This window comes from Pogona vitticeps, chromosome Z (genome assembly GCF_051106095.1).
Source record: "Pogona vitticeps strain Pit_001003342236 chromosome Z, PviZW2.1, whole genome shotgun sequence".
Classification (NCBI taxonomy): domain Eukaryota; kingdom Metazoa; phylum Chordata; class Lepidosauria; order Squamata; family Agamidae; genus Pogona; species Pogona vitticeps.
This window is the reverse complement of record NC_135799.1, coordinates 2,214,232-2,237,621: the sequence shown is the minus strand read 5'-3', so window position 1 is coordinate 2,237,621 and position 23,390 is coordinate 2,214,232. Positions and strand designations below refer to the sequence as shown.

The 23,390-nt window shown below is 42.6% G+C and overlaps 2 protein-coding genes and 1 pseudogene across 3 annotated transcripts in view; 2 read left to right on the top strand and 1 right to left on the bottom strand.

Annotated features, from left to right (window-relative positions):
• LOC140702929 (uncharacterized) overlaps positions 1 to 23,390 on the bottom strand; it is a 547,856-nt pseudogene that overhangs the window by 33,694 nt on the left and 490,772 nt on the right. The window lies entirely within an intron of this gene.
• The window catches only part of LOC140702944 (uncharacterized), a 540,061-nt gene that overhangs the window by 50,078 nt on the left and 466,593 nt on the right, over positions 1 to 23,390 (top strand). The window lies entirely within an intron of this gene.
• On the top strand, positions 9,960 to 14,451 carry LOC144585084 (uncharacterized). Its single transcript, XM_078382597.1, is given in 3 exon segments — positions 9,960 to 10,462; positions 12,245 to 12,248; positions 12,832 to 14,451. Coding segments are annotated over 3 exon segments (1,818 nt in total). The 5' UTR covers positions 9,960 to 10,143; the 3' UTR covers positions 14,327 to 14,451.

Genomic DNA, 23,390 nt, shown 5'->3' with positions numbered 1-23,390 from the left:
GAGAAGTCCAGCCTTTACAAGCCATAAATGATTTGCCTGTTCCTACAACTAAAAAGCAAGTTCAATCCTTTTTGGGCCTATTTGGTTATTAAAGAAAATTCATTCCTGATTTCAGTTATTTGGCAACGCCTTTGACGGAGCTAACTAAGAAAAGACAGCCTGTCAAGGTAAAATGGACACCTGAGTGTCAAGGTGCTTTTGAAGCCTTAAAGGCAAAGATTAGTGCTGCACCTATACTAAAATCACCTGACTTTGACATACCATTCATTCTACAAACAGATGCTTCCGATTTGAGTCTTGGAGCTGTACTGTTACAGAAAGGGGAAGATGGGATTCCTAATCCAATCTCATATTTCTCCAGAAAACTCTTAGAAAGAGAAAGAAATTACTCAGTTCCAGAAAAAGAGGGCTTATCTATTATCTGGTCTCCTAATCTTCTTAGGCCTTATCTGTGGGGATGTAAATTCACTCTGCAGACAGATCATAGAGCTTTGGTTTGGTTGCAGAAGATGAAATCTCACAATCAGAAATTGCTGAGATGGCATTTGGCATTACAAGATTTTGATTTTGAAGTTCAGCACATTCTTGGAAAGTTGAATGTTGTAGCAGATGGTCTTTCCAGAATGTATTGTGAAGATCAAGATGTGACAGACCGTTGAAACACTGTTAATGTTTCACTGTTTCACTACTGATATGTTCCTGAGCACATGTAGAGTGCGTACTGTATTGAGTATTACTAACATGACTGTTTTTCTATTTTTCAGATAGTAGAAGTGCTTAACCTAAAGAATGTATTTACATGTTGCTGTTAGAATGTTTTTCTACCTCAATGCTTTGCTAGATTAAATGCTATTTTGAATGTGTTAAAGTTCATCATTAGTATTTGCACTATGTAACCAGCTAATTACAGCTTATTATTGTAATTAGTAGCCAAAAATGGAAACTAGATTTCCTGTTTCAGATTTTTGGAACTCCCAGAGGTGGCATGTCATGGTTTAGGTTATGAAGACTAAAATGTGATTTACTAATGGGATTTGAAGTCATGGAATTTTGTAGAAGGAATCCATATTGGTCTGTGTTAGCATAACTGGATGCTTCGAGAAGCTGTTTCTCCTAGAGCTAACTGGAATTTTCCATGAAGCTGCCTTGGCCAGAGACAATAAGGAGCCAAGACACATCATCAGGACAAAGGACAACAACACCTGCACATCCCGTGGGAAATGAAGGTGGAGTGTGAAGAGACAGCCCTTTATGCTGATTGCTTAACATCACAGAACAGTGGAGAAGAAGGGTGGTCCCAGCATGAAAGAAAAATGGAGAATGGAGACCGAGAGAGCTTGGATTTTTGGAATGATTTTAGTATTGATTTTAGGATGGAGTTTTGAGTTCCAAATGCCAGTTTTTGCTGTTATGCTAGGATGTAGTTCAGAGAAAGCATACAGAAAAGGGGACTATGCCTAGCTTACTTTCTAAGCTATTTTTAGAGTTTTTTATTTTATTTTTGTAGCTGGAATTTGCTAAGATTCTAACTGCTGTTATTCATGGAAATCTACTGGAATGCTATGCTTTTGCAACAAACTGAATATCTCTAAATTCTTTATTTTTCTAATAAAACAATAATTCTTAAAATCCTAAATTTGGTCTCTTGAACAGCAAATCTGAAATACTAAGTGACAGGCCACAGAGATGCTACTTGAGTCCATTACTAGCGTGAGTTTTGTTTGTCTTGACAGACTTTAAAACTCATGATTTCTAGCTTTGGTTGTTCTCAATTAATTGCTCATTAGAACAGACTTGGGAAAAGGGTAAGTGGTACTGCCTGGCTGGGTTGCCTGGACTCTGCTCAAATGTTTTAGGAGTACACTTACACCTGGAACCTCTCTGTTCAAGCATCAGGTGTTCTTTTAGAAGCCCCTGGGTGCTCGCAAACTTGAGTCAGAGTGGTAAGCTTAGGTTACATCTGTCATGATGTACAGTAGGTTATTGAAGCTAGAATGTAATTTCTAAATGGGATTTGCAGTCATGGAATGATGTAGAAGGAATCCATTTTGGGTCTGTGTCATTTTTACTAGAAGCATCGAGATGCTGTTTTTCTTCACAGCCAGCTAGCAATGTTATCTTGCAGTTAGCTTGGCCAAGGCCGAAGAAAGAGCCAAAACGTAGGGAAAATGGAAACAGCACCTGCAGTCCCATGCGAAAGGAAGGCGGAGAGAGAGACGAGCAGTCCTTTGTCCTGATTGGTGAACAGAGTGAAGAGAGAAGAAGGGGGGTTTCTTATGGGAGTTTCCAGTATTTTGCTAGGATGTAGTTCTTAGTAGGAGAATGGAAAGGAGGGCTCTGCATTACCTATTCCTTATCTAGTGAGTATTTTTCTTAGATAGTGATTTTATTATTTTATTTTTGTAGCTGGAGTTTGCTAAGTTTCTAATCGCCTTAGTTATGGAAATGATTTTGAATGCTATGCTTTGCAATAAAATGAATTCAACTAAATCTTTATTTTTCTAATAAAACAATTATACTTAAGAACTTTTGTTTGGTGTCTTGAACAGACAACCTGTTACCATACTTAATTTGATTTTCTAACAGGCCACAAACTATGGTGCTTTGAGTCCAGTATTTTCTTGAGTTCTCGGAGTTCTGAATGACTCTAAGACTCATGATTATATTTTGGTTTCTCAATGATTTTAAATTGGGAATAGACTTGGTGTATGAGTGCCAGTGGGACACCCTGGGTGAGACAAGGACTCATCTCAATCCAAATAGGGGTACATTGTACTTATAACCTCTCTATTCCGGCTTTCAGATTCTCTTAGGAGGACTGTTGAAGCTTACAACATCAAAGAACCCGCATTGGGGCGAAACCACATAAATGCATGGAATGCGGAAAGAGCTTTAGTCAGAGCTCCTGATAAGTTAAGAAGGCATAAGGAGCTCATTCAATTTTGTGCTGGTTTCCACTGGAAAGAATAAACAACAAAATGCTGAAGTAATGCAAAACAGAGAAAAAAGAGAATAAATGGAGTACATTTTGAAGTGCCTCTTGTGATGTCATCTTCACCCTTAAGTTGCGTGTTCCCGTGTCCTTGTCGGGCACACCTGCTGAACACTTTGGACATGATCTCTATGCTGAGTGTTCATGGCTGTAAAATTCAGGTTCTGTTTTCTTTGGCTTATTTTATATAACTTTACAGCATGAATGTGGGATATTTGCTTCTGTAGCCGGGATTCAAAAAAAAAAAAAAGTTCCAGTATTGCTGCACAATGTTGTGCCTGTGTTGCCAGCGGGAGAAAAAGTTGCCAAGCTTCCCATAGGAGAGGGCAGCCTGAATATTGACAGCAGGACTGGGAGCAGTGAAGATGGTCTACCCGGGACACCCTCTCTTCTGTTCACTGCCACCCACACTTGCTGAAAAACAGCCCTGACCTTTGCCTTGGGTTTGGGAGAGAAGCGGTGGACTGTCAGACTGTCAGCTTCTGGGATTTCCCCTTGTGGGATGTCGCTCTGTGAACGGTAGTGGTGCTGGAGGACTCCTGCTCCACCTCTTGGCCACTGGAGTGTACAGAACATATGAGTGTTTGCTCACGAGTCCACTCTCAGCCTGACCACCCTTAAGCAAAGGGGCAGCAACGAATGCTCTGCCTGACCTGCTTTTATACCAACTTCAGCCTCTACAATCCCAGGCGCCTGCCCGTGGCTACAGCAGCCTCAAACTTTCCCAGTGAATCAGCTTCAGGGTTTTGGCTGACTTACACGCAGTTTGTTTCTCTGGCTTTCCTATGTGAGTACGTTGAAGAATTAAATTTACTGAATTTCTCAGTGACCTGATCTATACGAACATTTTGACATAAAATTCCTGTACGTAACCTCCACCTCCTAGCTTCTTTATAATCACATGTACCCTTAAACCTCATATTTACCAATATGTGATCTGCTACTTTTATTAACCCTACGCCTGTCTTACAAACTCTAAATCACAATCACTAGATGCAAATATATATAATCTATCCTAAAATAACATAGATGCTGATGAATAAAAAGTAAACTAATTTACATCTCCTTTCACTTCTCTCCAAAAATCCTGCATGTCAGTTCTATTTATCAGTTTATTTCATATGATAATATTATACCTTGTTTCATTCTTGGTAGGGTTTAATTTATCTTCCTCTTCATCCATTAACATTTATCTTTATTTATCAAGACTTTAAACCATTCCATTTTAGCATCCTATCTCCATTTGGTCCCATACTCTGATGACATACCCCAGCAAAGCAACACCCAATTTTCCTTTAAAAAAACCCTAATCCATAAACCCTCACCGCAACATTTAATAATATTTCCCCTCTCTTTTTGGCAAGATCCTACCTGGCCACGGTCAAGTGCAAAGTCCTGCACCTTGGAAAAAGAAACCACTTGCACACTTACAAGATGGGGGATACTTGGCTCAGAAAAACTACGAGCGAGAGGGATGTTGGAATTGTTGTAGATCTCAAGCTAAATATGAGCCAACAATGGCTTTTTCTTAATCCAGGTTCTCCAGCTCTTCCTTCCCTTTCTCTTTTCATGGGTTCACCATTTTCAATATATTTATGGATTTGCAATGCCTTTAAATAAAGTACTGTACAGTGGAAGAAATTTGCAAGTAAACCATGGAACTTTTCCAGTAAAACCTCAATTCTAATCAAACCCTCTCCTTGTATTTCTGAGTAAGCTGGCTGGATAGCTCTGTGGTTTAAATATCTGGTTGCAGAACCAGAGGTTCCTTGCTGTGTCTCCCACGGATAAGGTCAGCTTGTGTGGCCTTTGGAAAACTGCAAGGTCCCAGAACCAGGGAATGGGGAACGACTTTTGAGTATTCTCTACCTAGAAACCCCCGAAAAAAGGGTTGCCATCAGTCAGAATTGACTTGATGGCCCATGTTTAATAGTATTTTGGATAGTGGTTAATATTAATCAACTATATTTTCCCGTCACTGGCCCTTTGGGAAGTATCAATTCAGGCAAGGGGAGTCCAATGTTGTTTGCACAATACGGCAAATTTTTCAAATGTTCCCAGTCAAGCTTTCAGGAGACATATGCCTTTCAAAGGAGTCAAAGACAGAGCAAATTTTTGGTTTGACCTCCAGTTAGATTCTGCTCTCTGCTATATTCTCAAGACATCTCCTTTTTTCTCTATCAGGTAACACACGATGGCCAGAATTATAGTTCTTCTGGCCCCGAAAACAGTCAAGGGTGAAGCTGGGAAGAAAAGCTTGGAAAAACCCATGAGCTAAAGGAGAAATGGCTTAAACGCCTGAAGTGTGGAGAAAGATTCAGACCAGTGCCACTAGTTCAGTTTAAAGAACTCACCCTGGGGAGAAATGATACAAAAACAGTCCCGATTTGTCACAGATTTTACCTTCATCCAAACAGCTGCGGTTGGACTCATATTTTTCACCCCGTCCTTCAACACCGACTACAACACCGTCGTCACGAAGAGCTCCTTCTACCAACATGGCCCAGAAGGACCATATCCTTTCATCTACTCTTCCTCCCAAACAATCCTGTACCAAGCAGCTGCCTAGTGAGAATTCTCTCCTGGACTGTGATGTTATAGAACTTGTGAAACATTACTCTACATTAACTGCAAGAACGGTTTCCCAGATTTTTTCTCAGCTTACTTTTCTTACAGATTTCTTAAAGGGCCCACGCCCTAGTTTTCCACAGTCTCCATCTTGCCTCCATAGAACATCGGACAAACCTAACTCTGACGTTTGCAAGGCAATTCCTCCTTGCCTCCATCCTGATGGATGTCTTCCTCAAGCTCCTCCTAAATCCACAATGCACTTGGTCTATGTTCCTTACGTTGCTGTTATTACAGTCTGTCCCCCTAGCGGTTTCACAAGCTGTCCACGCTGGTTTAGAACCTTCCTGGTGAAGAGACATCTCGCCTTCCTTTTAAAAGTGAATACCCGGAACATCGATCTCTCCAGGATTGAGACTTTGTCAACATCCTATCACTCAACTAGACTACTGCTGACCTTTCATTCGAATTATGTTCCTGGGATGCTATTCTCGTCTGTGAACCTATTACGACGTTGGGGTGTTACCCCTCACCGCTTCTTCAAGAATACCATCACTGCCAAGCTTATTTCAACGAAAGCTTCCCAGCAATCTCCTTCCATTGGCGCCTCTCCCTCGCCCAAGAGGACAAACTCGTCTCAAACTCTCAGATCTATTCACCCTCCCTCGGATTCCTTGCTGCTTGCCTTTACTTCGCCGATCCCTCCATCTCCAACGAGTGATGAAGCACCCCATGCCCCTAGGCTGATGGACCACCTGACATCTCCCTTGATCCCCTCTTCCTCCATCCTGCAACACTCCTCTATTTCTCAGGAGAAGCCTCAAGACCTCATCTCAGATCTCCAGCCGGACACTGTGTCTGCCTCAATCCAACTGGAAGCTTGTGACTGCCTTCCTGCAGGCTCCAATCCTCCTGCTGCTTCTCCTCCCCATATTCCCCTATCTCCCGCATGTATTGTCAACCGGGGTGCCTCAACCAGCTCTTTCGCATTGGTCGACGCTATGTCCCAGAAACCCCCTCCACTTAATTTTGATTTTACCAACCTTATTCCTGCACTAGATGCTCCAGCCTCACCCTCTGACCCTGCCCGTCCTCTAGTCCCTGACCCCATTCTGCCTTCTGTGAATTCCTCCCCTCTTCTAGACTCTAACACTGCCTCCTGCTGACTGACTGTTCCCCCCCTGGCCCCCCCATCTCCCCAACCCTCCCTCCAACTGATCTCTTGGAATATAGGTGGCTGGAGAAAAAAAGCCTCGGATAAAGATCTGCTTAAGTTTCTCTCTAGCTTTGATATTATTCTCCTACAGGAGACCTGGTTATTAGCCCCTCCATCTATCCCGGGTTTTTCTACTTACCATCTCCCGGCTGTTAAATCTAAATCAAGTGGGCGCCCCTCCGCGGGTCTTTGTTGCTTTTTTAAACCCTCCTCCCTATTTAACCTCATTTCCATCCCTTCCCCCTCATCCTATATTCAAATTTTCCTCCTTCAGTACGGCGAATTTAAAATTCTACTTCTTAACCTTTATTTCCCGCCTCCATCCTCTTCTCTGAATAGCACCTGGATGGAGGTAGAGAATCTTGTCAATCTTAATCTGGAAGCTAATCCATCTGCCCATATTTTGATCTTGGGGGACTTTAATACCCGGTTAGGACCCAATAATTCTGCTCTAGCCAAACAAATAAATTTGGAGTTTGATGAGTCGTTTCCCCCCTGGCTCAATTGCCCAAGGACTTCCAGAGACAAGATTATCACTCCTCATGCTACCTTTTTAATCAATCTCTGCCTCAACCTTCATATTGCCATCCTCAATGGCACATGGGGTAAGGACATTCCTGGGGAATATACCCATCTTTCTATTAGGGGACCAAGCGTAATTGATTACGCCATTGCTTCTCCAGCCCTCCTCCCTTTTCTCTCTGATTTCTCTGTTGGAGCCCGTGCCGACAGTGATCACTTGCCTCTTCTTTTGTCCCTAACCTTTCCCTCTTCGATTCCCTCCCCTCTAACCCCCCCTTCACAACTTTCCTCCCGTCTTAAATGGTCTCCTCAAACAGAAACTGACTTCTTTTCTTGGACTCTACTACCAGAGATTTCCAATCTTAACCGTACCATTGCTACAACTGACTCTATCTCCACAGCTATTACCTCCTACAACACTCTTCTTGACTCCTTAGTTATCTCTCTTAGCAGTCCAACTAACCTCCCTTTTCATAACCGAGCTACCTCTTGGTTTGATTCTGACTGTTGGCAGGCTAAGAAGCAAGTTAGGTCCCTCTTTCACTCTTTCCGCCTTAACCCTACCCCAGCCTCTTTACATCTCTACCTTATTGCCAGAAGATCCTGCTTATTATTCCTAGACTCAAAAAAACATCTTTCCGCCCAACGCAAGTGGTCTGACCTGCTTCAAGCAATTCTATCACATAATTACAAGGCCTTCTGGTCTCTGGTTTCTTCCTCCACTACTTCCTTTTCTCCCGATCCTTCCTCCTCTATCTCTTTGGAGGTATGGATAGCCCACTTCTCTACAATTTTTTTCTCCCCGAATTCTAACCCCTCTCCCGATTCCTCACTGCAGGCCCTCTCTGATTGGCCTCCCGTTACCTCTGATGAAATATTGGATTTAATCAGCTCATTGAAATCTGGTAAGGCTCCAGGCCCAGATCAAATCCTCACTGAGATTCTGACCAGTAACCCTCACTGGTGGTCTCACTCCTTGGCCAATCTCTTCACTTTAGTTAACCACTCTGGTATCTTTCCCAACTCTTGGTTAATTTCCACCCTGATCCCAATATTTAAAAAAGGTGATCCCTCCCTACCCAGTAACTACCATCCAATCAGTCTTTTATCCTATATTGGCAAACTCTATTCAAAACTTCTTCTTTCCAAACTTTCTGCTTGGGCCTCTTCCATCAATCTTCCGGGGAAAGAGCAAATAGGCTTTCGCTCTGGAGCCTCCACCCTTGATCACGCTCTTCTTTTGTCTCATCTAGCAGAAAAATACTCCATCCACCATAAATCTAGACTGTTCGCCGCTTTTGTAGATCTTCAAGGTGCCTTTGACTCCGTTAACAGATCTCTTTTATGGGACAAACTATCCCAATGGGGCATTGACCCTCGACTACTCTTTCTGCTTAGGCGCCTTCATTCTTCAAACTCATGCCAGATCCGTCTTCCAAACTCCAATATTCTATCTGATAGGTTTCAAGTCAACAGGGGTGTCCGTCAAGGGTGCATATTAGCCCCCTTACTGTTGAACTTGTTCTTAGCAGATCTTCCCCCTTTCTTATCTAAAGCTGCCAACTCTTCCCCTTCTCTTAATGGTGCCCCTCTTTCAGTCCTCCTTTACGCAGATGATGCAGTCCTGCTCTCCCTTTCCAAAGCCGGCCTGCGTCTCCTTTTAGCCAAATTTCAAGATTACTGTTCCGTTAATGATCTTTGTATAAATTCCTCCAAAACAAAAATAGTTGTTTTTTCTAAATCTAGTCCTTTGTCCTTTTGGTCAGTCGGTACACACTCCTACCAGCAAGTGCCAACATTTAAATACCTTGGGCTGACTTTTCACCACAAACTAAACTGGACTCCACATAAAAAACTGGTTATTTCCACATCAACTACCCAACTCAATGCAATTTCAAAATTTCATTATCTTTCGGGCAACCAATTTATCCCAGCAGCCATGCATATTTTTCAGTGTAAGCTCCTATCCCACCTTTTTTATGGGATGCCCATCTGGATAGAGGCCGTAAACCATGACATTGATTCCATTGCTGCTGCTTTTTTCAGAAAGATCTTAGGTGTTCCCAATATGATCCGCCTCTCCACCATGGTACTCGAATTGGGAACCCACCTTCCGTCTACCCTTGCCTGGGTTACCACCTTCAAATACTGGCTCCGCATCCATCTCCACTCTAACTCTAACTCTCTCCTTTTTGATCTTCTTAGTGATTCTTACACATCAAAATGGTTCCAACTGATCGATTCTAAACTTCTCTCTTTAGGACTGAATCTAGAATCCCTTTTCGATCTTGGATTACAACAGGCCCATTCCTTGATCAAGCACAAACTTTGGCAGCTCGAGTATGAGACACTTTCAGCCGATTTGAACCCCTCCTGTTCTCCCCTTTTTTTCAGTCTTCCTCCTTCCCTAGGACGTCCTTCCCACTACTTCTCTTTACTGACTAATCCTGACCAGAGAAGAGCATTTATGCAAGCTCGTCTGAATATCTTCCCATCGGCGGTCCATGTAGGCCGTTTCTCCAAGATTCCCCGTGCAAATAGGCTCTGTTTCTTCTGTCATACTTTACCAGATTCCCTGGATCATATTTTATTTCACTGCCCGGCTCATTCTTCTTTGAGAAAGCTCTGTCTTGAACCGTGGCTTTCTCTTTTAACCAACTCCCTAGTTTTTTTCCTGAGCGATTCTTGTCCTTTGATTACATCTGCCGTTGCTGGATATCTATTGGAAATTTCTATTTTAACCCATAATCTATGATATTCCCCGTTGCTTTGAGAGTATTTTTCACCTTACTTTTCCCTTTGATTATTGTTTGTTTGTACCTATGTTTTCCTGTTGTCTGTTCATATGCCAATAAAGGAATCGAAATCGAATCGATACAAAAACATGAAATGTGAAAAGAGTTTCAGCGGGAGAAGAAATCTGCGTTCACATCAAAGGACCCATACTGGGGAGAAACCACATAAATGCATGGAATGTGGAAAGAGCTTTAGTTGCAGTGGTAACTTTACATCACATCAAAGGACCCACACTGGGGAGAAACCACATAAGTGCATGGAATGTGGAAAGAGCTTTAGTCACAGTAGTGACCTTAAGGTACATCAAAGGACCCACACTGGGGAGAAACCACATAAATGCATGGAATGTGGAAAGAGCTTTAGTCAGAGCTCCTGATAAGTTAAGAAGGCATAAGGAGCTCATTCAATTTTGTGCTGGTTTCCACTGGAAAGAATAAACAACAAAATGCTGAAGTAATGCAAAACAGAGAAAAAAGAGAATAAATGGAGTACATTTTGAAGTGCCTCTTGTGATGTCATCTTCACCCTTAAGTTGCGTGTTCCCGTGTCCTTGTCGGGCACACCTGCTGAACACTTTGGACATGATCTCTATGTTGAGTGTTCATGGCTGTAAAATTCAGGTTCTGTTTTCTTTGGCTTATTTTATATAACTTTACAGCATGAATGTGGGATATTTGCTTCTGTAGCCGGGATTCAAAAAAAAAAAAACTTCCAGTATTGCTGCACAATGTTGTGCCTGTGTTGCCAGCAGGGGGAAAAAGTTGCCAAGCTTCCCACAGGAGAGGGCAGCCTGAATATTGACAGCAGGACTGGGAGCAGTGAAGATGGTTTACCCAGGACCCCCTCTCTTCTGCTCCCTGCCATCCACACTACCTGAAAGACAGCCCTGACCTTTGCCTTGGGTTTGAGAGAGTAGCGGTGGACTGTCGGACTGTCAGCTTCTGGGATTTCCCCTTGTGGGATGTCGCTCTGTGAACGGTAGTGGTGCTGGAGGACTCCTGCTTCACCTCTTGGCCACTGGAGTGTACAGAACATATGAGTGTTTGCTCACGAGTCCACTCTCAGCCTGACCACCCTTAAGCAAAGGGGCAGCAACGAATGCTCTGCCTGACCTGCTTTTATACCAACTTCAGCCCCTACAATCCCAGGGGCCTGCCCGTGGCTACAGCAGCCTCAAACTTTCCCAGTGAATCAGCTTCAGGGGTTTGGCTGACCTACACGCAGTTTGCTTCTCTGGCTTTCCTATGTGAGTAGGTTGAAGAATTAAATTTACTGAATTTCTCAGTGACCTGATCTATACGAACATTTTGACATAAAATTCCTGTACGTAACCTCCACCTCCTAGCTTCTTTATAATCACATGTACCCTTAAACCTCATATTTACCAATATGTGATCTGCTACTTTTATTAACCCTACGTCTGTCTTACAAACTCTAAATCACAATCACTAGATGCAAATATATATAATCTATCCTAAAATAACATAGATGCTGATGAATAAAAAGTAAACTAATTTACATCTCCTTTCACTTCTCTCCAAAAATCCTGCATGTCAGTTCTATTTATCAGTTTATTTCATATGATAATATTATACCTTGTTTCATTCTTGGTAGGGTTTAATTTATCTTCCTCTTCATCCATGAACATTTATCTTTATTTATCAAGACTTTAAACCATTCCATTTTAGCATCCTATCTCCATTTGGTCCCATACTCTGATGACATACCCCAGCAAAGCAACACCCAATTTTCCTTTAAAAAAACCCTAATCCATAAACCCTCACCGCAACATTTAATAATATTTCCCCTCTCTTTTTGGCAAGATCCTACCTGGCCACGGTCAAGTGCAAAGTCCTGCACCTTGGAAAAAGAAACCACTTGCACACTTACAAGATGGGGGATACTTGGCTCAGAAAAACTATGAGCGAGAGGGATGTTGGAATTGTTGTAGATCTCAAGCAGTGGAAGAAATTTGCAAGTAAACCATGGAACTTTTCCAGTAAAACCTCAATTCTAATCAAACCCTCTCCTTGTATTTCTGAGTAAGCTGGCTGGATAGCTCTGTGGTTTAAATATCTGGTTGCAGAACCAGAGGATGCCTGCTGTTTCTCCCACGGATAAGGTCAGCTTGTGTGGCCTTTGGAAAACAGCAGGGTCTCAGAAACAGGGAAAGGGGAAAGACTTTAGAGTATTTTCTACCTAGAAACCCCCGAAAAAAGGGTTGCCATCAGTCAGAATTGACTTGATGGCCCATGTTTAATAGTATTTTGGATAGTGGTTAATATTAATCAACTATATTTTCCCATCACTGGCCCTTTGGGAAGTATCAATTCAGGCAAGTGGAGTCCAATGTTGTTTGCACAATACGGCAAATTTTTCAAATGTTGCCAGTCAAGCCTTCAGGAGACATATGCCTTTCAAAGGAGTCAAAGACAGAGCAAATTTTTGGTTTGACCTCCAGTTAGATTCTGCTCTCTGCTATATTCTCAAGACATCTCCTTTTTTCTCTATCAGGTAACACACGATGGCCAGAATTATACTTCTAGCCCTGAAAACAGTCAAGTGTGAAGCTGGGAAGAAAAGCTTAGAAAAACCCATGAGCTAATGGAGAAATGGCTTAAACGCCTGAAGTGTGGAGAAAGCTTCAGACCAGTGCCACTATTTCAGTTTAAAGAACTCACCCTGGGGAGAAATGATACAAAAACATGAAATGTGAAAAGAGTTTCAGCGGGAGAAGAAATCTGCGTTCACATCAAAGGACCCACACGGGGGAGAAACCACATAAATGCACGGAATGTGGAAAGACCTTTAGTCACAGTGGTCATTTTAGGATACATGAAAGAACCCACACTGGGGAGAAACCACATAAATGCATCGAATGTGGAAAGAGCTTTAGTCACAGTAGTCCGCTTAGGTCACATCAAAGGACCCACACTGGGGAGAAACCACATAAATGCATGGAATGTGGAAAGAGCTTTAGTCGCAGTGGTGACCTTACGTTACATCTAAGGACCCACACTGGGGAGAAACCACATAAATGCATGGAATGTGGAAAGAGCTTTAGTCACAGTGGTAATCTTAGGTTACATCAAAGGACCCACACTGGGGAGAAACCACATAAATGCACGGAATGTGGAAAGAGCTTTAGTCAGAGTGGTAACCTTAGGGTACATCAAAGGACCCACACTGGGGAGAAACCACATAAATGCATGGAATGTGGAAAGAGCTTTAGTCGCAGTGGTGACCTTACGTCACATCTAAGGACCCACACTGGGGAGAAACCACATAAATGCACGGAATGTGGAAAGAGCTTTATTCACAGTGGTCATCTTAGGTCACATCAAAGGACCCACACTGGGGAGAAACCACATAAATGCACGGAATGTGGAAAGACCTTTAGTCACAGTGGTCATTTTAGGATACATGAAAGAACCCATACTGGGGAGAAACCACATAAATGCATTGAATGTGGAAAGAGCTTTAGTCACAGTAGTCCGCTTAGGTCACATCAAAGGACCCACACTGGGGAGAAACCACATAAATGCATGGAATGTGGAAAGAGCTTTAGTCGCAGTGGTGACCTTACGTTACATCTAAGGACCCACACTGGGGAGAAACCACATAAATGCATGGAATGTGGAAAGAGCTTTAGTCACAGTGGTAATCTTAGGTTACATCAAAGGACCCACACTGGGGAGAAACCACATAAATGCACGGAATGTGGAAAGAGCTTTAGTCACAGTGGTAATCTTAGGTTACATCTAAGGACCCACACTGGGGAGAAACCACATAAATGCACGGAATGTGGAAAGAGCTTTAGTCAGAGTGGTAACCTTAGGGTACATCAAAGGACCCACACTGGGCAGAAACCACATAAATGCATCGAATGTGGAAAGAGCTTTAGTCACAGTGGTAATCTTAGGTTACATCAAAGGACCCACACTGGGGAGAAACCATATAAATGCATGGAATGTGGAAAGAGCTTTAGTCGCAGTGGTAACCTTAGGGTACATCAAAGGTCTCACATTCGGGAGAAACCACATAAATGAATGGAATGAGCTTTAGTTGCAGTGATGCCCTTAGGTTACATCAAGGAACCTGCACTGGGGAGAAACCACATGAATGCATGGAATGTGGAAAGAGCTTTGTCATGGTTTACCATTTGTTTTAAAAAACGCCGGTGCTTCATTTCAGAGGATAGACAAGCTTTTGCATGGTCTTACATTTGCTAGTGTTTATCTTGATGATATTGCAGTTTTCAGTTCTGATTTTGAATCTCACATGTCACACATTGAAAGTGTGTTGTCTAGAATCCAGCAAGCAGGATTGACAGTCAAAGAGACTAAATGTCAGTGGATGTGGGGAAAAGTCATGTGCTTGGGTCATTTAATTGGACAAGGAGAGGTCCAGCCTTTACAAGCCATAAATGATTTGCCTGTTCCTACAACTAAAAAGCAAGTTCAATCCTTTTTGGGCCTATTTGGCTATTAAAGAAAATTCATTCCTGATTTCAGTTATTTGGCAACGCCTTTGACGGAGCTAACTAAGAAAAGACAGCCTGTCAAGGTAAAATGGACACCTGAGTGTCAAGGTGCTTTTGAAGCCTTAAAGGCAAAGATTAGTGCTGCACCTATACTAAAATCACCTGACTTTGACATACCATTCATTCTACAAACAGATGCTTCCGATTTGAGTCTTGGAGCTGTACTGTTACAGAAAGGGGAAGATGGGATTCCTAATCCAATCTCATATTTCTCCAGAAAACTCTTAGAAAGAGAAAGAAATTACTCAGTTCCAGAAAAAGAGGGCTTATCTATTATCTGGTCTCCTAATCTTCTTAGGCCTTATCTGTGGGGATGTAAATTCACTCTGCAGACAGATCATAGAGCTTTGGTTTGGTTGCAGAAGATGAAATCTCACAATCAGAAATTGCTGAGATGGCATTTGGCATTACAAGATTTTGATTTTGAAGTTCAGCACATTCTTGGAAAGTTGAATGTTGTAGCAGATGGTCTTTCCAGAATGTATTGTGAAGATCAAGATGTGACAGACCGTTGAAACACTGTTAATGTTTCACTGTTTCACTACTGATATGTTCCTGAGCACATGTAGAGTGCGTACTGTATTGAGTATTACTAACATGACTGTTTTTCTATTTTTCAGATAGTAGAAGTGCTTAACCTAAAGAATGTATTTACATGTTGCTGTTAGAATGTTTTTCTACCTCAATGCTTTGCTAGATTAAATGCTATTTTGAATGTGTTAAAGTTCATCATTAGTATTTGCACTATGTAACCAGCTAATTACTGCTTATTATTGTAATTAGTAGCCAAAAATGAAAACTAGATTTCCTGTTTCAGATTTTTGGAACTCCCAGAGGTGGCATGTCATGGTTTAGGTTATGAAGACTAAAATGTGATTTACTAATGGGATTTGAAGTCATGGAATTTTGTAGAAGGAATCCATATTGGTCTGTGTTAGCATAACTGGATGCTTCGAGAAGCTGTTTCTCCTAGAGCTAACTGGAATTTTCCATGAAGCTGCCTTAGCCAGAGACAATAAGGAGCCAAGACACATCGTCAGGACAAAGGACAACAACACCTAGCACATCCCGTGGGAAATGAAGGTGGAGTGTGAAGAGACAGCCCTTTATGCTGATTGGTTAACATCACAGAACAGTGGAGAAGAAGGGTGGTCCCAGCATGAAAGAAAAATGGAGAATGGAGACCGAGAGAGCTTGGATTTTTGGAATGATTTTAGTATTGATTTTAGGATGGAGTTTTGAGTTCCAAATGCCAGTTTTTGCTGTTATGCTAGGATGTAGTTCAGAGAAAGCATACAGAAAAGGGGACTATGCCTAGCTTACTTTCTAAGCTATTTTTAGAGTTTTTTATTTTATTTTTGTAGCTGGAATTTGCTAAGATTCTAACTGCTGTTATTCATGGAAATCTACTGGAATGCTATGCTTTTGCAACAAACTGAATATCTCTAAATTCTTTATTTTTCTAATAAAACAATAATTCTTAAAATCCTAAATTTGGTCTCTTGAACAGCAAATCTGAAATACTAAGTGACAGGCCACAGAGATGCTACTTGAGTCCATTACTAGCGTGAGTTTTGTTTGTCTTGACAGACTTTAAAACTCATGATTTCTAGCTTTGGTTGTTCTCAATTAATTGCTCATTAGAACAGACTTGGGAAAAGGGTAAGTGGTACTGCCTGGCTGGGTTGCCTGGACTCTGCTCAAATGTTTTAGGAGTACACTTACACCTGGAACCTCTCTGTTCAAGCATCAGGTGTTCTTTTAGAAGCCCCTGGGTGCTCGCAAACTTGAGTCAGAGTGGTAAGCTTAGGTTACATCTGTCATGATGTACAGTAGGTTATTGAAGCTAGAATGTAATTTCTAAATGGGATTTGCAGTCATGGAATGATGTAGAAGGAATCCATTTTGGGTCTGTGTCATTTTTACTAGAAGCATCGAGATGCTGTTTTTCTTCACAGCCAGCTAGCAATGTTATCTTGCAGTTAGCTTGGCCAAGGCCGAAGAAAGAGCCAAAACGTAGGGAAAATGGAAACAGCACCTGCAGTCCCATGCGAAAGGAAGGAGGAGAGAGAGACGAGCAGTCCTTTGTCCTGATTGGTGAAGTTTCCAGTATTTTGCTAGGATGTAGTTCTTAGTAGGAGAATGGAAAGGAGGGCTCTGCCTTACCTATTCCTTATCTAGTGAGTATTTTTCTTAGTGATTTTATTATTTTATTTTTGTAGCTGGAGTTTGCTAAGTTTCTAATCGCCTTAGTTATGGAAATGATTTTGAATGCTATGCTTTGCAATAAACTGAATTCAACTAAATCTTTATTTTTCTAATAAAACAATTATACTTAAGAACTTTTGTTTGGTGTCTTGAACAGACAACCTGTTACCATACTTAATTTGATTTTCTAACAGGCCACAAACTATGGTGCTTTGAGTCCAGTATTTTCTTGAGTTCTCGGAGTTCTGAATGACTCTAAGACTCATGATTATATTTTGGTTTCTCAATGATTTTAAATTGGGAATAGACTTGGTGTATGAGTGCCAGTGGGACACCCTGGGTGAGACAAGGACTCATCTCAATCCAAATAGGGGTACATTGTACTTATAACCTCTCTATTCCGGCTTTCAGATTCTCTTAGGAGGACTGTTGAAGCTTACAACATCAAAGAACCCGCATTGGGGCGAAACCACATAAATGCATGGAATGCGGAAAGAGCTTTAGTCAGAGCTCCTGATAAGTTAAGAAGGCATAAGGAGCTCATTCAATTTTGTGCTGGTTTCCACTGGAAAGAATAAACAACAAAATGCTGAAGTAATGCAAAACAGAGAAAAAAGAGAATAAATGGAGTACATTTTGAAGTGCCTCTTGTGATGTCATCTTCACCCTTAAGTTGCGTGTTCCCGTGTCCTTGTCGGGCACACCTGCTGAACACTTTGGACATGATCTCTATGCTGAGTGTTCATGGCTGTAAAATTCAGGTTCTGTTTTCTTTGGCTTATTTTATATAACTTTACAGCATGAATGTGGGATATTTGCTTCTGTAGCCGGGATTCAAAAAAAAAAAAAAGTTCCAGTATTGCTGCACAATGTTGTGCCTGTGTTGCCAGCGGGAGAAAAAGTTGCCAAGCTTCCCATAGGAGAGGGCAGCCTGAATATTGACAGCAGGACTGGGAGCAGTGAAGATGGTCTACCCGGGACAACCTCTCTTCTGTTCACTGCCACCCACACTTGCTGAAAAACAGCCCTCACCTTTGCCTTGAGTTTGGGAGAGAAGCGGTGGACTGTCAGACTGTCAGCTTCTGGGATTTCCCCTTGTGGGATGTCGCTCTGTGAACGGTAGTGGTGCTGGAGGACTCCTGCTCCACCTCTTGGCCACTGGAGTGTACAGAACATATGAGTGTTTGCTCACGAGTCCACTCTCAGCCTGACCACCCTTAAGCAAAGGGGCAGCAACGAATGCTCTGCCTGACCTGCTTTTATACCAACTTCAGCCTCTACAATCCCGGGGGCCTGCCCGTGACTACAGCAGCCTCAAACTTTCCCAGTGAATCAGCTTCAGGGTTTTGGCTGACTTACACGCAGTTTGTTTCTCTGGCTTTCCTATGTGAGTACGTTGAAGAATTAAATTTACTGAATTTCTCAGTGACCTGATCTATACGAACATTTTGACATAAAATTCCTGTACGTAACCTCCACCTCCTAGCTTCTTTATAATCACATGTACCCTTAAAATTCATATTTACCAATATGTGATCTGCTACTTTTATTAACCCTACGTCTGTCTTACAAACTCTAAATCACAATCATTAGATGCAAATATATATAATCTATCCTAAAATAACATAGATGCTGATGAATAAAAAGTAAACTAATATACATCTCCTTTCACTTCTCTCCAAAAATCCTGCATGTCAGTTCTATTTATCAGTTTATTTCATATGATAATATTATACCTTGTTTCATTCTTGGTAGGGTTTAATTTATCTTCCTCTTCATCCATTAACATTTATCTTTATTTATCAAGACTTTAAACCATTCCATTTTAGCATCCTATCTCCATTTGGTCCCATACTCTGATGACATACCCCAGCAAAGCAACACCCAATTTTCCTTTAAAAAAACCCTAATCCATAAACCCTCACCGCAACATTTAATAATATTTCCCCTCTCTTTTTGGCAGGATCCTACCTGGCCACGGTCAAGTGCAAAGTCCTGCACCTTGGAAAAAGTAACCACTTGCACACTTACAAGATGGGGGATACTTGGCTCAGAAAAACTAGGAGCGAGAGGGATGTTGGAATTGTTGTAGATCTCAAGTTAAATATGAGCCAACAATGGCTTTTTCTTAATCCAGGTTCTCCAGCTCTTCCTTCCCTTTCTCTTTTCATGGGTTCACCATTTTCAATATATTTATGGATTTGCAATGCCTTTAAATAAAGTACTGTACAGTGGAAGAAATTTGCAAGTAAACCATGGAACTTTTCCAGTAAAACCTCAATTCTAATCAAACCCTCTCCTTGTATTTCTGAGTAAGCTGGCTGGATAGCTCTGTGGTTTAAATATCTGGTTGCAGAACCAGAGGTTCCTTGCTGTGTCTCCCACGGATAAGGTCAGCTTGTGTGGCCTTTGGAAAACTGCAAGGTCCCAGAACCAGGGAATGGGGAACGACTTTTGAGTATTCTCTAACTAGAAACCCCCCAAAAAAGGGTTGCCATCAGTCAGAATTGACTTGATGGCCCATGTTTAATAGTATTTTGGATAGTGGTTAATATTAATCAACTATATTTTCCCGTCACTGGCCCTTTGGGAAGTATCAATTCAGGCAAGGGGAGTCCAATGTTGTTTGCACAATACGGCAAATTTTTCAAATGTTGCCAGTCAAGCTTTCAGGAGACATATGCCTTTCAGAGGAGTCAAAGACAGAGCAAATTTTTGGTTTGACCTCCAGTTAGATTCTGCTCTCTGCTATATTCTCAAGACATCTCCTTTTTTCTCTATCAGGTAACACACGATGGCCAGAATTATAGTTCTTCTGGCCCCGAAAACAGTCAAGGGTGAAGCTGGGAAGAAAAGCTTGGAAAAACCCATGAGCTAAAGGAGAAATGGCTTAAACGCCTGAAGTGTGGAGAAAGATTCAGACCAGTGCCACTAGTTCAGTTTAAAGAACTCACCCTGGGGAGAAATGATACAAAAACAGTCCCGATTTGTCACAGATTTTACCTTCATCCAAACAGCTGCGGTTGGACTCATATTTTTCACCCCGTCCTTCAACACCGACTACAACACCGTCGTCACGAAGAGCTCCTTCTACCAACATGGCCCAGAAGGACCATATCCTTTCATCTACTCTTCCTCCCAAACAATCCTGTACCAAGCAGCTGCCTAGTGAGAATTCTCTCCTGGACTGTGATGTTATAGAACTTGTGAAACATTACTCTACATTAACTGCAAGAAGGGTTTCCCAGATTTTTTCTCAGCTTACTTTTCTTACAGATTTCTTAAAGGGCCCACGCCCTAGTTTTCCACAGTCTCCATCTTGCCTCCATAGAACATCGGACAAACCTAACTCTGACGTTTGCAAGGCAATTCCTCCTTGCCTCCTTCCTGATGGATGTCTTCCTCAAGCTCCTCCTAAATCCACAATGCACTTGGTCTATGTTCCTTACGCTGCTGTTATTACAGTCTGTCCCCCTAGCGGTTTCACAAGCTGTCCACGCTGGTCTAGAACCTTCCTGGCGAAGAGACATCTCGCCTTCCTTTTAAAAGTGAATACCCGGAACATCGATCTCTCCAGGATTGAGACTTTGTCAACATCCTATCACTCAACTAGACTACTGCTGACCTTTCATTCGAATTATGTTCCTGGGATGCTGTTCTCATCTGTGAACCTATTACGACGTTGGGGTGTTACCCCTCACCGCTTCTTCAAGAATACCATCACTGCCAAGCTTATTTCAACGAAAGCTTCCCTGCAATCTCCTTCCATTGGCGCCTCTCCCTCGCCCAAGAGGACAAACTCGTCTCGAACTCTCAGATCTATTCACCCTCCCTCGGATTCCTTGCTGCTTGCCTTTACTTCGCCGATCCCTCCATCTCCAACGAGTGATGAAGCACCCCATGCCCCTAGGCTGATGGACCACCTGACATCTCCCTTGATCCCCTCTTCCTCCATCCTGCAACACTCCTCTATTTCTCAGGAGAAGCCTCAAGACCTCATCTCAGATCTCCAGCCGGACACTGTGTCTGCCTCAATCCAACTGGAAGCTTGTGACTGCCTTCCTGCATGCTCCAATCCTCCTGCTGCTTCTCCTCCCCATATTCCCCTATCTCCCGCATGTATTGTCAACCGGGGTGCCTCAACCAGCTCTTTCGCATTGGTCGACGCGATGTCCCAGAAACCCCCTCCACTTAATTTTGATTTTACCAACCTTATTCCTGCACTAGATGCTCCAGCCTCACCCTCTGACCCTGCCCGTCCTCTAGTCCCTGACCCCATTCTGCCTTCTGTGAATTCCTCCCCTCTTCTAGACTCTAACACTGCCTCCTGCTGACTGACTGTTCCCCCCCCTGGCCCCCCCATCTCCCCAACCCTCCCTCCAACTGATCTCTTGGAATATAGGTGGCTGGAGAAAAAAAGCCTCGGATAAAGATCTGCTTAAGTTTCTCTCTAGCTTTGATATTATTCTCCTACAGGAGACCTGGTTATTAGCCCCTCCATCTATCCCGGGTTTTTCTACTTACCATCTCCCGGCTGTTAAATCTAAATCAAGTGGGCGCCCCTCCGCGGGTCTTTGTTGCTTTTTTAAACCCTCCTCCCTATTTAACCTCATTTCCATCCCTTCCCCCTCATCCTATATTCAAATTTTCCTCCTTCAGTACGGCGAATTTAAAATTCTACTTCTTAACCTTTATTTCCCGCCTCCATCCTCTTCTCTGAATAGCAGCTGGATGGAGGTAGAGAATCTTGTCAATCTTAATCTGGAAGCTAATCCATCTGCCCATATTTTGATCTTGGGGGACTTTAATACCCGGTTAGGACCCAATAATTCTGCTCTAGCCAAACAAATAAATTTGGAGTTTGATGAGTCGTTTCCCCCCTGGCTCAATTGCCCAAGGACTTCCAGAGACAAGATTATCACTCCTCATGCTACCTTTTTAATCAATCTCTGCCTCAACCTTCATATTGCCATCCTCAATGGCACATGGGGTAAGGACATTCCTGGGGAATATACCCATCTTTCTATTAGGGGACCAAGCGTAATTGATTACGCCATTGCTTCTCCAGCCCTCCTCCCTTTTCTCTCTGATTTCTCTGTTGGAGCCCGTGCCGACAGTGATCACTTGCCTCTTCTTTTGTCCCTAACTTTTCCCTCTTCGATTCCCTCCCATCTAACCCCCCCCTTCACAACTTTCCTCCCGTCTTAAATGGTCTCCTCAAACAGAAACTGACTTCTTTTCTTGGACTCTACTACCAGAGATTTCCAATCTTAACCTTACCATTGCTACAACTGACTCTATCTCTACAGCTATTACCTCCTACAACACTCTTCTTGACTCCTTAGTTATCTCTCTTAGCAGTCCAACTAACCTCCCTTCTCATAACCGAGCTACCTCTTGGTTTGATTCTGACTGTTGGCAGGCTAAGAAGCAAGTTAGGTCCCTCTTTCACTCTTTCCGCCTTAACCCTACCCCAGCCTCTTTACATCTCTACCTTATTGCCAGAAGATCCTGCTTATTATTCCTAGACTCAAAAAAAATCTTACCGCCCAACGCAAGTGGTCTGACCTGCTTCAAGCAATTCTATCACATAATTACAAGGCCTTCTGGTCTCTGGTTTCTTCCTCCACTACTTCCTTTTCTCCCGATCCTTCCTCCTCTATCTCTTTGGAGGTATGGATAGCCCACTTCTCTACAATTTTTTTCTCCCCGAATTCTAACCCCTCTCCCGATTCCTCACTGCAGGCCCTCTCTGATTGGCCTCCCGTTAGCTCTGATGAAATATTGGATTTAATCAGCTCATTGAAATCTGGTAAGGCTCCAGGCCCAGATCAAATCCTCACTGAGATTCTGACCAGTAACCCTCACTGGTGGTCTCACTCCTTGGCCAATCTCTTCACTTTAGTTAACCACTCTGGTATCTTTCCCAACTCTTGGTTAATTTCCACCCTGATCCCAATATTTAAAAAAGGTGATCCCTCCCTACCCAGTAACTACCATCCAATCAGTCTTTTATCCTATATTGGCAAACTCTATTCAAAACTTCTTCTTTCCAAACTTTCTGCTTGGGCCTCTTCCATCAATCTTCCGGGGAAAGAGCAAATAGGCTTTCGCTCTGGAGCCTCCACCCTTGATCACGCTCTTCTTTTGTCTCATCTAGCAGAAAAATACTCCATCCACCATAAATCTAGACTGTTCGCCGCTTTTGTAGATCTTCAAGGTGCCTTTGACTCCGTTAACAGATCTCTTTTATGGGACAAACTATCCCAATGGGGCATTGACCCTCGACTACTCTTTCTGCTTAGGTGCCTTCATTCTTCAAACTCATGCCAGATCCGTCTTCCAAACTCCAATATTCTATCTGATAGGTTTCAAGTCAACAGGGGTGTCCGTCAAGGGTGCATATTAGCCCCCTTACTGTTGAACTTGTTCTTAGCAGATCTTCCCCCTTTCTTATCTAAAGCTGCCAACTCTTCCCCTTCTCTTAATGGTGCCCCTCTTTCAGTCCTCCTTTACGCAGATGATGCAGTCCTGCTCTCCCTTTC